The sequence below is a fragment of the Hydra vulgaris genome, chromosome 08 (assembly GCF_038396675.1).
Source record: "Hydra vulgaris chromosome 08, alternate assembly HydraT2T_AEP".
Classification (NCBI taxonomy): domain Eukaryota; kingdom Metazoa; phylum Cnidaria; class Hydrozoa; order Anthoathecata; family Hydridae; genus Hydra; species Hydra vulgaris.
In genome coordinates, this window is record NC_088927.1 from 35,859,688 (window position 1) to 35,876,247 (window position 16,560).

A 16,560-nucleotide genomic window follows, 5' to 3' on the forward strand; every position below is an offset into this window, starting at 1 on the left:
TTAAGCTTCTCAGTGTATTTTCTAAGTAAAGCGCAGACACATACAAACATAGTTTTTAATTTAATTGTTTCATATTACCTTTTATTCCTATATGTTTTTTATCCCCAATCTTTTAGCGCTTTGTAATTTTGTATACCTGTTGCTTTTTAACATTCAGCTCAGGTCGCTTAGTTCTACCCATCCCCTACCTTTTGATCTACTATGTTATTGGTGAAATATGCATAACTAGTTATTAAAAATAAATCTTTGCTTGAATTTTATGCTTTTATACTCAACATCTTCAACACTTCTTAATAGTTTTTAGCTAACTCTTACTCTAATATAATCTTTTCTTCTTCTTCCTTTAGGCTCCTACTAGGCTGTTATTAATTAATCGATTAATTGTTTATTTTTTTGATTTGATTAATTAATCAATTATTCGAAAAATTAGAGCGATTAATCGACGTTTTATATAAGGATTAGGTTTTATATAAAAATAAGCACTTTAGAGTTATTCCGTCTTTTATACACCGGATTGTCGACACTGGATTTTGTAATTGTTTCATGTTTAACCACGAAACTAACTGAATAAGCCATAATTTCAAAGAACATCTTGAATATTTACATTTATTACTTTTAGAAAAACTTTAATCCTTGTGTTTTACTTTATAATGGTATGTTGATAATAATCTTTTTGAATGTATTTTCGTGGGAATGTGTGTTCTGTTTTGAATTATAGTGTACCTGCAAAGATTTTTATAAATTATATTATAATTTTAGGATTTATCACACAATATATGCAACAGCAATGATATATAAGTGCAGTCAAAAAAAAGAAATTCTAAGGTTTGGGTTCATTTATTAGAAAATATAAATGATTCACAAACTTTAAAATGCAAGCATTGTGACACCAAATTTAAATTGCATTTATCAATTACATCCTTAACGTACCACATGCAACACAAACACAACCTTCTGTTAGAGCCTGCTTCAAGAAGCTCATTAGTTGCACAAACTAATTCTCAAAAGATAGTTTCATCCTATTTTCAAAAACAAAATTCTTGTTCTGGGTTGATTCTTGCAAAGTTAACAGCTTTAGATAAAATATCGTTTTCAACTTTAGCAAATAGTGAAGAAATTATGAAAGGATGGAAAGCTCAAGGTTTAAAAATGCCATTAACAAGACAAGGAATTACACTTGAGTATGGTGACCAGATTAGAGAAAAATTAAAAAGTGATTTAAAAAAGAGAATAGAAGATGATGAGAGATTTTTATTATCATTAGACGAGTGGAGCTCCAAAAAAAACAGGCATTATATGTGTATGAATATCCATATGAAAAACGGAAATGTGAATAGTATTGGTATGATAAGAGTAAAAGACACAATGCCAGCTACCAAGGCAGTTGAGATTGCTATTAAAAAACTAGGCGAGTTCGGTTTGCAGCTCAAAAACCACATAATCGCTGTTATAACAGATGGATCGTCTGTAATGAAAAAAATGGGACGATTGATGGGTATTTATCATCAAATTTGTCATAGTCATGGAATACATTTGGCTGTGGTAGATGTTTTATATGCTAATTATACACATTTAATAGAACCTGATGACGAATATTTTGAAACAGAACTTGATAACTCTTCAATAAGTGACGAATGTGATGATGATGAGGAAGATTTTGAAAAAAGCGAAGGACAAAGTTGGCTTGAAGTAGCTCCTGACAATTATGAAATCGAATTTGTTCAAGATTTTTTATCAGCAATAAATAAAATTAGAAAAATTGCTTGCTTTTTTAGAAAATCACCTGTAAAAAATGATTTTCTGCAAAGAGAGTGTCAAGAAAAACTGAGAAAGGTAAAAGTGGTGATAATTGATGTACGTACAGGTTGGAACTCAATGTTGGCAATGTTAAAGCGGTTTTTGGAGTTGAAAGAAATAATAAAATCAGTACTAATAAATTTGTCAGTTATTCATTTATATCCAACAAATTGTAAAATTAGGCAGGTTGAAGAAATTATAGAATCATTAGAAATCATTGAGGTAAGTTCACTTGCATTGGGAAGGCGAGATTGCAATATAATTGATGCTTTAAAAATATTTGAAGTTTTACTTTCTAAATTGAAAACTCAATCAGGTGAAACTGGTATGAAATTCTATGAAGCAGTAAGTAAAAGAATATTTGAACGTAGAATTATTAATGTAGAAGGCCTGTTAGAATATTTAGATGATCCCAACACTTACCTAAAAGCACTTACACAAAAAAATGCAATATTAAAACAATCAACAAGAAACAAAATTGCTCTAACAATTAAAGAAATTGTTCATCATTTATTTCTCATTGATGAGAATGTTAATGAAAATAGTTTAAATTGAGAAGATGAGGCTACATTGATGTACAATGATGACATACAAGATGAGGCTACATCTTCGCTCATATCTTTTACAGAAACAAAATGGTCATGAAATAAATGTTATTTAAATTTACTTATATTAAAAATTTCTTATAAAACTTATATTTGAACTTCTGAAACGTTTTTTACTAATGTATTACGAATTAGTTATAAAACTTATTATGTTTTCAACAACTATATAAATTAAAATTCTTTGCCTCTTTTAACCATTATAATATTATAACCATTCTTATTACAGTGAAATGTTTTATTACTTTAAAACAAAATTAATAAAAAAATAAAAAACTCAAATAATACTATTTAATGTGTAATTTTAATAATTAAAATAATAATAATTAAAAGAAACTTTATTTTTATTTTTTACAAATTAAACGATTAATAATCAATTAATCGTTTTTTTATAAACCAGTTAATCGTTAATCAAAAATTTCTCAAAATGATTAATCACAACACTTTTAGCTCCTACAGTATTTGTTCCACTAAACTAACTGGTTTTTGAGTCCAGTTGTGAATGATAGACATTAATGTAACAAGTATGTGTATTGCAAAAAAAAATCTTTTAAAATATTAAACTTAATAACAAACACCCTTAAAAAAACGAAAATAAAAACAATACACAAATTGTTTAAATTATCATTAATATAATTTTTTTTCTATTTAAATTTATCTTAATTTCCTATTTTGTTAATTTTGCTTTCTTTGTTTTTGCAACTGAGTTTTTTTCCTTGAAGTATTGAAATGCTTAATAAAAAACTTGCAAATGACGTGACCAAGTTGTTTATAAAAAAAAACCTATGCAGGATATACAAGATGAAAAATCCCCATGCGTCTCCTGGGAAGACTTATACAGACAACAACTTGAACTAGGCAGATTTGTGCCATCAATTTATGACTTTAGTCCATGCATGATCTGCATTTAAATAATCAACTCTATAGTTTAACGCTAATAGTGGTACGGTTTTCATATACATTCACTTGAGAATTGCTTCGTGAAGAATTAATCTACAAGGGAATTATGCTATATCTGCAGCTCATTTTATGACTATATGACTATATTTGCAATTCATCTGCAGATATAGTCATAAAGATAAACTGACAGAAAAAACTGAAATAAAGTTGAATCACTCCATTATTAAAATATAAAGTCAAACAGTATTTGTTTGATACTTTATGTTTTAATATAAGAAACTTTAATGATATCATTTACAAATAGTATTAAAATAAGTACATTTTCTATAAATACAAATCAACAAAACTCACAAAAAACCTGAACTAAGGGGATTTAAAAAAAAAAGCGTAGCTAACATATTAGTATGGGTAAAAAAAAAACTCACTGTTAATTTAACTCAAAAAAATAAGAGTAAAGAGAGCTATAAGTGAACCTTCAGTTGGTATTATATTATTTAAAACCTATGTTTGATATTTACTTGCAAATATTTTGTTTTGTTATTGTTAAAAAATCAATTTAATTTACTATACTTCAAATAATTAGAGACCACGGATGATGAAACTATACAAACTGCAAAAGTACACTGTTAATGGAAACAAAAGTACCCTGTAAATGCAACTTAAATCTTTATGATACTGACAGTTAGAAAATAAAAAATTCTAATACTATCATAATTTTTAGGTTTTATAGATATTAAATATATTCATTGTTTGCTGTTGCAATAAAATAACTTAACCCAAAACTATAAATTCAAATGCCAAATTTTTTCTAATCTATAATTGTCAAAAATCAATTTATTTATTTTTTTTATCAAAATACGTGTTAATTAGATAAAAAAAAAATTGTGAAGTTGTTTTTATAAAATTAAATATAAAGTTAACCAACTGTGGGTAATGTGATACGAAAAAATCATAAGCAGTTAAAAAAAATCTCTTATTATCTGTAAAAAGTAACACAATTTGTTATAACTAGCTTTTTTTACCTGCTCATCAGTCATATTTTGCGAAACCATCGCATCTACTGCTTCAACAGCCATCTTTGATAGTTAGCGGCCACGTTAATATTGTTAATTCACGCTTTGAATTATTAAAGCTCCTTATTTTATGTGATTTTCTAATTTTGATACTTAAATAATACAAATAAGAAAAAGCTTTCTTTTTTGACCAAAAAAAATTTCAAACAAGGTAAATGCCAGGGTTAGATTTCATAAATAAAAAAATATGTCGCAAAGATGCTTCGTCTTATACGTGTCTGAGCGTTGCAGCTCCGAAATAACATTAAAATTTACTCAGACTCAGGTTAAAAGAATTTTTTATTATTATATCTAAAATTTAAAGTTTAAATAACTAAATAAGCCAAAAAATATTGGTTCCACGTGTTATTATATATAAATAAATATTTATGCTATTTAATTTTTAAATATTTGTTTAGATTAATAACTATGAGTCATAATGCAAGAAACATTAAACATATGACAATAAATCCATACTTGGTAATGTAAATCACAAACTAGTAAAATGAGCTTTCGCAAAATAAAATTACTTACTTAAATGGATTACGAATTAAGCATTGGCGAAGTTCGTTTAACTTCGCCTTTCGAAGTTAAACGAAGTGGAATAGCAAATATTCGTTAAACTTTGGTTACGAAGTTTAACGAGTAGTATTATTCGCTTAACGAATAGCACTATTTGCTTAACCAGTAGTATTTGTTAAACGAATAATACTATTGGTTTAACGAATAATACTGTTTGTTTAACGAATAACACTATTCGTTTAGCGAATAATTCTGTTCGTTTAGCAAGTAGTACTACTCGTTAAACGAAGTTAAACGAATAATAATATTCGTTCGGTACTTCGGTACCATATTTTAACGAATAGCAATTCGCTATTCGCTGTACATTTTTAATAAAAACCATACATAGTTTTCATGGGTATTGCTTTGGTATCTAGTTTTTTAATTTCAGTTTAAATTCCATTAAAGATGAAAAGATTTAGAATTCTTTTGGAACAAGTTCCCAAGTTATTCCTAGTTATTTCCTAAGGATGACAGATATTTCAATCCATACTTTGTTGCACGAATATTGGTTGAGTGTGTGTTTTCGTATTTCTTATCCTTGATTATTCTAGTTGATATATCAACTTTTTGCTGTGCTTTAGATTTATTTAGCTTGGAAATATGGTAAGCCACCTTTTTAGATGATTGTATGTTGAAATTGAAAAGCCATCATTTAACTTATTAAATTTTAATCTAAACAACAATTGAATGTGTTTTGTATTTAAATATTGAATTCTCTATAGGATCATATATAAAATTTGCCGATAATTTCAGGAATGGGTTTACCACAAAACTGCAATGTATAGTGTCTTCATAATATGCGTTAATAATATTGGCCACGATTTCATCATCTGCTATTATAGAGTCATTTTCGAATAAAGCAACACGGTTTAATTTTTTTTTAAAAGGTTTTATTTTCGGTTACTTTTTTAATTTAAAAATTTTCAAAAAATAATTTTTTCGTTTTTTTAATGAGCCCTATGCAAAAATTTAATTGACTGTGAATGAATGAATTAAATGACGGTGAATGAAATTCTTTTGGTGATAAAGAAAACGTAACTATTGAAAATGTTTAACAACAAGATCTCCAAGATTTTGATTCACATGCCAAATTATTATTGTGAATCTGCTATGATACTGGTTTTAAAGCAGAAAAATAAATAAAATGAGTTTTAAATTTATAAAATGACGGTTACCCGTATTTTGAAAATGCTAACCGGGTAGTAATCAACAGGCTGGTGCCCCTCGACAGCCTTAACTAGGAAGTTTGCGCCTCATTCTTTAACAATGTCGTTCTGGCTAGATCCAGTTTTAAACCTCGGGCCTCTTGGTTGAGCCAGAGCTCTAACAACTGCGTTTTTTTTGAACATATCTTTTTTGTGTGTATGTGTTTTTTTTAGTCGTGCATGCTTATTTAAATAGGCTAATACATTATCTTTAAATTCAATTCAATTTAATTTTTGTAAGTTTTTAGATTTATTTTATTTCAATTTGAAATTTTTTATCAAAGTTAATTGCGCATAAATTGGCTGAAAGGTGAGGCAAAGACTTTTAAAGTTTTTATAAATTGGCTAAAATGAGAAACAAAGTCCTTTAAAAATTACATAGTTTTAGTAAAACAAACAGCAGTTGTAATTAGGTTCAAATTTCGCCAGATTGGCGTTCTCGGAGGGCTCATTTTATACATTTTACAACATTATATTACATCAATAATTTTTATCAATATTGCGTCATCAATAATCAATTAATCAATTTGCAAAATAAAAGATGTTTAACTGGTCCACAACACTTTCCTTTAAAAACTCCATTTTAAAAAATTAAAGCAAAAATTGCTGAAAATATACAAAGAGTATACAAAATTATATAAATATATACAAATGTATGCAAAATCTAAAAATATATACAACGAATATACAAAGAAAATATACAAAAGTTATGCAGTGACGGATCCAGGATTTTTTGAGGGGGCTTAAACCTTAAATCTTCATATTTTTTGAACGCTGAGAGATAGTATTATGAAGCTTAAAATTTATCGATGAATATAAGTCTAGTTGGGAATAGTACAAAAAGTATTTCATCAACTTGTTGCCTCTTAAGTTTGGATGAAGTTTTTCGTTCCCAGCCTCCAATCATCGCAATTTTTTTGCAAAGCCTCATTATTTGACATAAGTACAAACATACAAATGTTTGAAGTTTGCTCCGTGTCTGGAAGTTAGCTATCTTGTTCTGGATACGTCACTGAAGTTTGGCTCCAGGGAAATTTAATATAATCAAATCATTGCTTTAAGAGTCTTTAAAAAAAAAATGCAACATTTTTTTTGAAATACAAGAGAACAGAGATGCAGAGCCAAGGATGACTTAACGATAACAGTCTTTGTTGAACATTACTGTAATTTATAATAATTTGACTTTTTATTCATATTATACGTTTTTGTTAATTTTAGCGGATTTTATTTTCAGCAATACGTTGATATTTTAGCCTGTAAATATTTTAACATCTTTCTTTGATTTTTATGTTTAAGTAATATAGTTATCTGAATCTTGAGAGAAAAAAATGGCTGATCATATTACAGAGTAAGTAATATTTAGTAAAACCTAATACGTTACTAAGAAACTTACAAAGAACTTATTAATCGTTTGTTAGAATTTTTAGTAAAACCTAATATGCTACTAACAAACTTACAAAGAACTTATTAATCGGTTGAATTTTTAAGGACTTAATCTTGTAGTTTTTTAGTTTCTCAAACACGTCATTGCTTGGTAGTAGTCTTATTAATTGATTTTTTAACAGAACTTTGTAGGAATACTTAGGTTTTTATTTGGCGCTTTTCCGGATGAGCAAATTTTAGGCAGAACTTAATTTAAATATTAATTTTTATATTCAAAAAGTGATTTAGTTAATAGTGAACTTCATAAATTTTATTTGGGTCTATACAAAAAAATCACCTAAGTTCGGTCGCCATGTAACTTCGGTCATTTAGGAATAAATAACAAATATGAACGTGCATTTCACTTTTTACAAACATTTATTTCTCAAATAATAATTGTTGTCACTTCGTGCAAAGAATCATAAAAAATGATATTTATTTGAAATCTCCTAAAGTAATTCGTTTGCAAAACAAGATACTGTAACTTGCGAGAACCAATATTTATCGGTAAATTCAAGTTTCAAAATAATGCACATTTAATAGGATGGATAATACACCTCTGTTCAATGACGCAAGCAAAATAGTGGCGCAGGAACTACCCGACAACTAGATATCAAGGAAAGCTTATCTGCTGTATCAACAAAACATAGCCAAAAAGATAGGAGACGAATACCAAATTTTTGTGACTTTGGTTAAAAAACATTAAAATTTAAGTTTTTTAAAAACTTAAAGTTTAATGAAAAGAAACAGAAAGTTCAAGATTTCAATATGCGTATGACAAGCTGAGCCTACCACATCAGAACAAATAATGTGGCATACCAACGGAAATTGGAAGCGGTGTTCGGCGTTAAAATGACAGATAAATGCGAGAAATTCCATTATGATAATTGATACGGGTCTTACTTGGCAATTTATAAATCGAAAGTTTCACGGAGAACTGTGTTCATAGAGACTCAAATGTGGATAAAGTGAAAGGTGCTATAGATTTTTGGATGTCAGATTATTTCGGAGATTGTAGCACTTTGTTAAAAAACTTAGGTGTTGAGGACAAAAAAAAAAAAATTTGCGCGCAATTAATACTGGACATCGATCATGCTATTGATAAGTATTTCGCAACACCGAGTAGAGAATAGGATTTCAAAAACTGCTAGACATATCAGCTGGACAGAAAGCACTCACGTCTTTGTCAACACTCTTAAATAAATTACCATAGCCAAGTTACTTTCACCAAGCCATGATAATCACCTTGTATATTTATATATAGAACACAAAAGCTGGATGGGTCTTTAAAATATTGAACATTGCGGATTCAGAGGTTATTTCTCTAATTGCTTTGAGTATATTGTTGAAATAGCGAAAGTAACCAAGAGACAATCAATCCAAGACTTTTTTGAAGCGACTGTGTACAAAAACTTGAACAAACTTGTACTAGCCGTATTAGTCTATATAATGAACGATTGGTTACAGTGAAACAGGCTCGTCAACAAGCGGTAATTAAACGTCAAAAAATTATGGTAAAAAAACATGGAAAAATTTTAGAGCTTTTTGAAAAGTGCAATGAACACAACGGTCCCATAAATCTAAAAACTTTCAATATTTTAGACTCGTTCAACGAGAAACAGCTGATCAATGAAATTTCGTTCCTACGTCTGACGATAGCGCCTGAAATCAGACAACGACGACCAATAAAGCTTGATTCTGGTAAATTCAAAATAGTGAATTTTTCAATTGACTTACTAAGATGTTCCATTCGTAACGCAATAAAACCAGAAAATAAACTCTCGAACAATATTGATACCCTACTTAGTTCAGTCCTGTGAAGAGTGATGGCATATGAGTGCTTGTTCATGTGAATAATGATTTTGATAAGTGATCCGAGTTGATGATTTTTAAACAGTTTGGGGATCGTCCATAGATTATGCAAGACTAAATTTAACAACTAGACATTTTAAAAGTTTTCCCTCTCAGTTTTTATTTAAACCAAAATTGAATTAGTGGTCTTAGTTTTATAAAAACCGCCGCGCAATAGAGCAAATAATCTCCAACTTCTATTTTTTTAAAAAGCATAGAATTGCGTAATTTACGGACAACCTCTTGCAGAATTCTTAGTTTATTAAATTGATTTGTGAGTTGGGTTACAAATTGAATATTGTATTGTCGATTGAATATTGTATTTGCGCCTCATCGTTTTTAACAGTAAAAAGTTCAGATCATTACGATATCGGGCTTGTGATACTTTGTATGCATGAGGCGGACGTAGAATTAAATTCAGTAACATCGAAGTCCAATAAAAAAAGATATTGGAGGCCATGATTGCGGCTACAGTTCTTGAGGTTTGATGCAGTGGCTATTTTAGGCCGCCCTCTTAAAAATGCACTTTTCTAACCTAAATCGTCATGCTAGCTGCAATTTCTTTCCATAATCGAATTCTGCGTAAAATTTCGTCTCAGAAAACATTCGTTAACTTGAATTTTTTTTTATCGTTTGCCATACCCTACTATTAAAGTCTAATAAAAGAAAAGTTATTGGGGTGTGTTACTCGGATGTTGAATTTGTGATAGTGCAATGTGTTATTGAGATCTTAAATTTGAAATACTGCATGTGTTGAATGGAATGTATACAGTGACCAAAGTTATGAGATGTACTCATATGTATCATATTACTATATGTATACATATAGTGACCGAACTTATGAGATGGTATTGAAAGTTCTTCATACTCGCTAGTTCTCATTTGAAATATAATATTGAATGATAGTTTTTATTTTTACTACTTCACTTTTACAATATAAATTAACGATATAGTTGTGTGTATAATTCAGAAAAAAAAAAAAATTGAAAAAACGTTTATTTATGTTGGAGATATAAATGTTCAAATCAGTAACTGAACTTAAGATCGAATTTTAAACATTTTATAGTTAAATAAGTAGAAAAGGTTCTTGCAAGAAAAATTCAAGTAAAAACTTGAAAATAAGAAATTGCTTGTTTAAAAAATAAAACTTATAAATAGTTTAACAACCTTGAATAAAGTAGGGTAGTATGGAATAGAGGGCAGTATGGAATAGAGGATAAAATAAAATAGTTGTAAAGTTTTTATTCTTTTGCTCCTAATTTATTATTTAATAAACATTTTGCACATATTTTTCAATCGTGTTCTTGAGAATCTTTTTTCGAATATGATAGCATCAAGTTCTTATAAAAATAAATAATTTTTTTAAATAAAATTTTACATAATTTTTTTTTTTTTTTTTTTTTTAAAAATGGCCCTGAAACGCAAGGGAATAAAGAAGTTTATAAATAAATAAAATAGAAAAGTTTACTTAAAACGTAAATTAACCATTTCCAGTAAAAATTTACCAAATATCAAATACTACCATCTTAGCTTGAGTCTTCATCTTCACCACTTGTAAAAGAAACCATACCATCTCAGTTCCCGTCTTCTAAAAATACACCAACAACATTTAGCATCGGCAACTTAAAAGTCAACTTGTCTGCAGCCAATCTTTAATATTGTAACAACTCCGGCTTTTCAAAGTTAGTTTAAACATTTCTATCAGCTTAATTGCTTGCCGAAGCTTTGCATCAAATGTTTCTTATTTAACACGTTGACACACAAAAATAATGTTATAGGTTTTAAAAAATTAATAACTGCTTTAAAAGTGAATTCAGTAAATATGGTAATATAATTTTTTTTTAATTGTTTCAACTTACAAATAGAAAGAATTATATTATATATTAATTAAATTATATTATATATTAAAATAATTATATTATATATTGTAATAGCATAATGACATAATGGTTGCAATATGGAATTTATTCACCTTTTTCGTAATAAACTTTATCATAAGAAAGTTCAAAAACTTTTTTTAAATCTTTTATGAGCCTTTAAGAGTTGAAATTTTAATAATACGTTATTTTGATTTAGTTCAATCTCTATAATCTATTCAATCTAATTTATGGGGAAAATTAAAGTTCAAATTATAGAGATTTTCAAGTTATGGACGTTGTCTTTTTTTCAAACACTCTTTTCAAAAAAAACTCAAAAAGTTATTGTAGAATGTTTTTTATGAGTTTGTAAATCCGTATCAATGACACTATTTATGTATTAAAAAGCTTTGTCAAATCATTTCAAAAGTTATAATAAAGACTGTAATTATCGAATTCAAACCAGTGGCGGATCAGGTTATTGTCCAAGGAGGTGTGTGTGTATGGGGGGGGGGGGAGGGGTGATTTGACCAACTAAAAAAATCCACTTTGTCTTTCTTCAGATAAACTACTTTTTTATTTGATTATTTAGAATTTTTTTAGAAAAGTCTGCTAATAAATATATTGAATGTTTCTGTATATAAATATCTTGAAAAAATTAAACGTTGAATGTAAATATTTAGTCAGTAATAAGGTACGGATTTATATTCTTGAGGGCCCTAAGCCAAAAAAATTTGAGGGGCCCTAAACACTCCTAAATACCACAATTTTTAAAATCCAAAATTTTCCTTTACGAATTCTTGTTTTAATTAAGTCCTGAGTTTGTTGAGCGCATAGTTCAATTATTTCATTTTGAATACTTTTACTTATTTATGTTGCTTTAGAACTCATGGTTTTGTAAAATATTGTCCCGAGCGCTCACTCGAAAGCGAAGCAATTCCCGAAGATTGCCATCATTAATTACTCAAGAGCTTTGATCCATTTTAAAGATCTCCCATCTGATGAAATCTGATGTTGCCATCATTGCAACTTTGTGATCCGCATTGCAATCATGTAGTTGTAAGTCTCCATCCTTACCCAAAAGCTTTGAATAACTTTTGAAAGGTAAAGTAAATATCTTGAGTAATTGCACTTGACCGTGTTTTCCCCCAACTTTTGGAAAAAGAAAGCAATACTTTCAAAAAATTCCATAAAGGCATTCTGAAATCATTATCCATGGAAATTTATGTATATGTTTCTCGAACAAAAAGCAATTAACATTCTTACCCTTCTTGGGTAATTACCCCCCTTCCTTTGTATCCACCACTTATTCAAACTGGGTTTTGTAGCATCGTCTGAAACATCGACGCACTTTTTATTAAAATTCCTCTTCCGTTTAATAGTATCATGTCCACATGAGCGCTTGAAGGATTTTTTGATGTTTCAGATATGATATTTTTACGCATTTTGAAAACTACAAACTTAACTATGTTCATATCTATGCCAAATGAGGAGGCCTATCAAAAAATCGATATGATGGAGCCCTGGAAACAACAAAGCCTAAAAACGTTTACCACCCTCTTCCTGCCCAATCCTATGTAAATCTTAAACTAAATTTAAATTCATATATGGATTTTAAACTTTGTTGAAAAGTATTGTAAATTACAAAACTTTTGAAAATGTTCCGAAACTCTACTAGCTAGTAGTCTAACTCGACCTGAGATTAAAATCTGCATCAGATTTTACTTTAAGATTTTATTTTTATTTTTTATTCAGGTTGAATGAGTGTTTGGAGGAATATCAAAGACTTTATAATTTTATACAGTCTCTTTGATACGTGATTTTTTTAAACAGAAGAATAATTGACACTAATCGTTTTTTAAAAAACTCAAATATTAAAAATTTGTAAGAAGAGTTTGTTTAAACCAGCTTTTTACACGTCAGAAATTAAAAAAGTTCGATTTACAGAAAGAAATATTCTAATGGGTCTGAAAAATCCATTCAAATTGTAGAGGTTCTTCAATTATAGATATTCGAATTGCAGAAAGTAAAACTGAGATATATTTCTTAACCGCTTTTGTATTTATCTATTTCTAAACCAACTTTATTAGAATACACTTAATCGAATTAAAGAGGTTTTAAAATTAATGAGATTCGAATTAGAAAGATTTTACTGTATAATGTTTTTACTTTTACTTAGACAATACTTGTTTTGGATTTTTCACAAAGGTTTGGAAGTCAGGCGAAAAAAATTAGTTTAAAAAACAGTTCTTTTACTAAGATTTTGAAAACCATGCTCTTCGAGCAGTCGTTAAAGAGGGCGTATGTCTGTTAAGTTCATTCTCAAACAAAAAAAAAGCTAAGCGTATACAGTGACAGATCCAGGGGGTATGCATCTCCCCCCCCCCCCCACCACCACCACCACCAGAAAAGTCCTAAAATATTTTAGAAATGGAGGATATTTTTTTTTGTGGAAACGCATATGTGATACAAAATACAAAAATATTTTAAACATCCCTCAACACACTGAGAGTAAATGCTTTTACCAATATGTTTCAACAAATTTAAAAAATCTGTTTCTGAAGAATCTCGTCGCGCATGATAAATCATGACTACTCTATAAAAACGTAAACGATGACGCCTATCTGACTCAGTTTGACTGCCTTCTCGTTAAAATCGGGGATAACAACCACAAAAAAAAATCGTATTGCCTTCCAACATAATAATGCTCGTCCTTTTGTTCAAAGTTATCTCAATGAATCGGTTACAAATAAGGGATAGGAGCTGCTCCCACATTTAGTATATTCATCTAGCTTAGCTCTCACAGATTGGTCGCATAGCAATCTAACCTACCGAGTTCCTACATATTTATAAAATTAACTCACAAAGATATTAAATATTCTTTTAAATATTTAACAAAGAACTAAATAAAATAAACTAGTGGCTTATAAGTAATCAATCTTTTAATCAATAGAATAACAAATGAAAGGTAAGCAAAAGCTTTTTAAGAGTAATTTTTGTTGAAAAGTTGTCTTAAAATTCTCTTAATAAATATATTGAAAGGTCTCAAAAAAATATTTCTGTAAAAATTTTTTTATAAAAGTTAAAACCTTTTCCTAAAAATAGATATTTTATTTCAATTGGTAATTTTAAAAGGGTATGCCATTACTATACCAACCTATTCTCACTAGAAATACTCATTTTAATTTTTTGGTCGGAGAACAGAATTTTAAGGTAAAAAGAGAGAAGTTTGAATGAGAGAGAAAAAAAAAAAAAAGAGAGAAGTTTGAATGAGAGAGAAAAAAAAAAAAAAAAGAGAGAATTTTGAATAAGAGAGAAAAAAAAAAAAAGAGATAATTTTTAATTTGAGATAAAAAAAAAAAAAAGAGAGAAGTTTGAATGAGAGAGAAAAAAAAAAAAAAGAGAGAAGTTTGAATGAGAGAGAAAAAAAAAAAAAAGAGAGAAGTTTGAATGAGAGCTGTTTTCACATTTTATTATTTATAAGATTTTTATTAGATCAAAAAATGGAGCAAAAAATGAATCAGTTGCAAGAGTGTCAAATCAAGATGTGTCAAGATAAAGGTTCATAATAGTCCAAAATTTTCAAAAGACGTCTTTTTTAGGACATGTGCTCTCTGGGTCATCAATAGATAATATCATAGCAACCAATATCTATTAACTGCTTCAAAAAGGAGAAAATAAAAGTCAATCATCTGATCATTTTTTCTAATAATAAGACCGATTCAATAACAACAGAAAAACATTTTCAAAGATGTTATTACTAAAATAAAAAAGGTCATCTTCATGACCTTTTTTTTTTATTGAATCAAACTATTAAACGCTATATGAACGATAATAACGTTTTATCATTTAAAAAACAATTTTTTTTTAAACTGTAACCGTATCTGTACTTTATTAGAAGCCCTTATTATGTATAACACATCGTAAATATTTATTGATGAAGTTTTCGATGTAAACTTTTCAAAATGTGAAATTTATAAAATAAAAGCCTTCTCAATTGGCGAACACAGCCTGAGTTTTTTTTGAAGGCTGCTTTTAGAATAAATTTTGAAGGCAAAATAATTTGGAGGCCGCCTCCAGTGGCTTCTGTTTCTCAAATAACTGCGCCGGCCAAATTGAAGACGAAATTTTTACCTACTGCCGCAGGAAGTAATGAAAAACATTTTCAAGTTTGTTTTTAAGTTAACGAGCAACTTAAAGTTGTTATTAGTTCCGCATCAACCGCTTCTCCGCTTATGCGTTTTTTATGTTTTCTTATACGGTCTCTTTCAAAATATTTTTGTAATCGGTTAAAAAAAAACGGGTTTAAAAATCTTAATAACTTTTTATTCTAATATTTTCATTATATTATGCTGCAAAGCTTAACACGTATTTTCAATTTTTTTTAAATATATTCTTCATATTACTTTATTATTTGTTTATATTTTCACTTGATTTAAAAGTTTTTAAAAAAATAATCAGAAAAACATGCAAATATATCAAATATCATCAAATAATCAGAAAAACATGCAAATATATTTAAGTATCAAATATATTAGGGTCATGGCACCACCTACCGCGACTTTAAGAAAACTTTTAACTTCAAAACTTCTTAACTCCAAAACCATAATAGATTTTTATTTAGGGTTTTCGAATTAATATTTTATACTCAATAATTAACTAAATTAAATAATTCGAATTTGAGTAAAGTTATTTTTTTAATGTTATTTTTAATTTTTTGTAAGATCTAGAACGTTTCTTCACCTACCGCGATAAAGCACCACCTACCGTAATCGATTCTCCACCTACCGCGTATGAAAAAAATCGTATATTTTAATTTTACTTTTATATATTTAAATCGAGAAACAAATACATAAATTTAATATGATTACAAAACAAAGAAAACATTGGTTATAAAAATATTCACCAAAGCTTTTTTCTGAATTTAAACTTTTTTTCTTTTTAAATGTTTTTTTTTTGTCTTTTATTTTTATTTTATTACAGCTTGTTTTCTTTTAGATTTTGTTTTTCTTTTTCTTTCAATTCTTTTTTTTTCAGCAGTTTTATTTTTACGTTCAATTTTTTTGATATCTTCTTCTTCCTTTGCATTTTCTCTAGTTATCTGAATCTCTAACCTTTTGGATGAAGTTACAACGCTCGGTAATCGTTCAACTTGTTTCAGCATTTTTTCGCGATTGGTTGTTTTGGCCATAAAAGAAATTCGTGTAATGGTTTTACATCTTTTATTATTTGTTTATTTGAATCTGGTGGATCTGCTGCTGATCTACTTTCACCGCATTCATCAATTTTTACATTTTTTCCAAATTCGCTA

The 16,560-nt window shown here is 28.3% G+C and overlaps 1 protein-coding gene across 1 annotated transcript in view; it reads right to left on the minus strand.

Annotated features, from left to right (window-relative positions):
• Positions 1 to 4,740, minus strand: part of LOC100211784 (pyridoxal-dependent decarboxylase domain-containing protein 1) — a 68,673-nt gene extending 63,933 nt beyond the window's left edge. The window contains exon 1 of the mRNA XM_065803579.1: positions 4,322 to 4,740. Within this exon, the coding sequence (XP_065659651.1) occupies positions 4,322 to 4,375 (54 nt within the window). The 5' untranslated portion in view covers positions 4,376 to 4,740. The remainder of the gene's footprint in view (positions 1 to 4,321) is intronic.
• Positions 4,741 to 16,560: the final 11,820 nt, after the last annotated feature.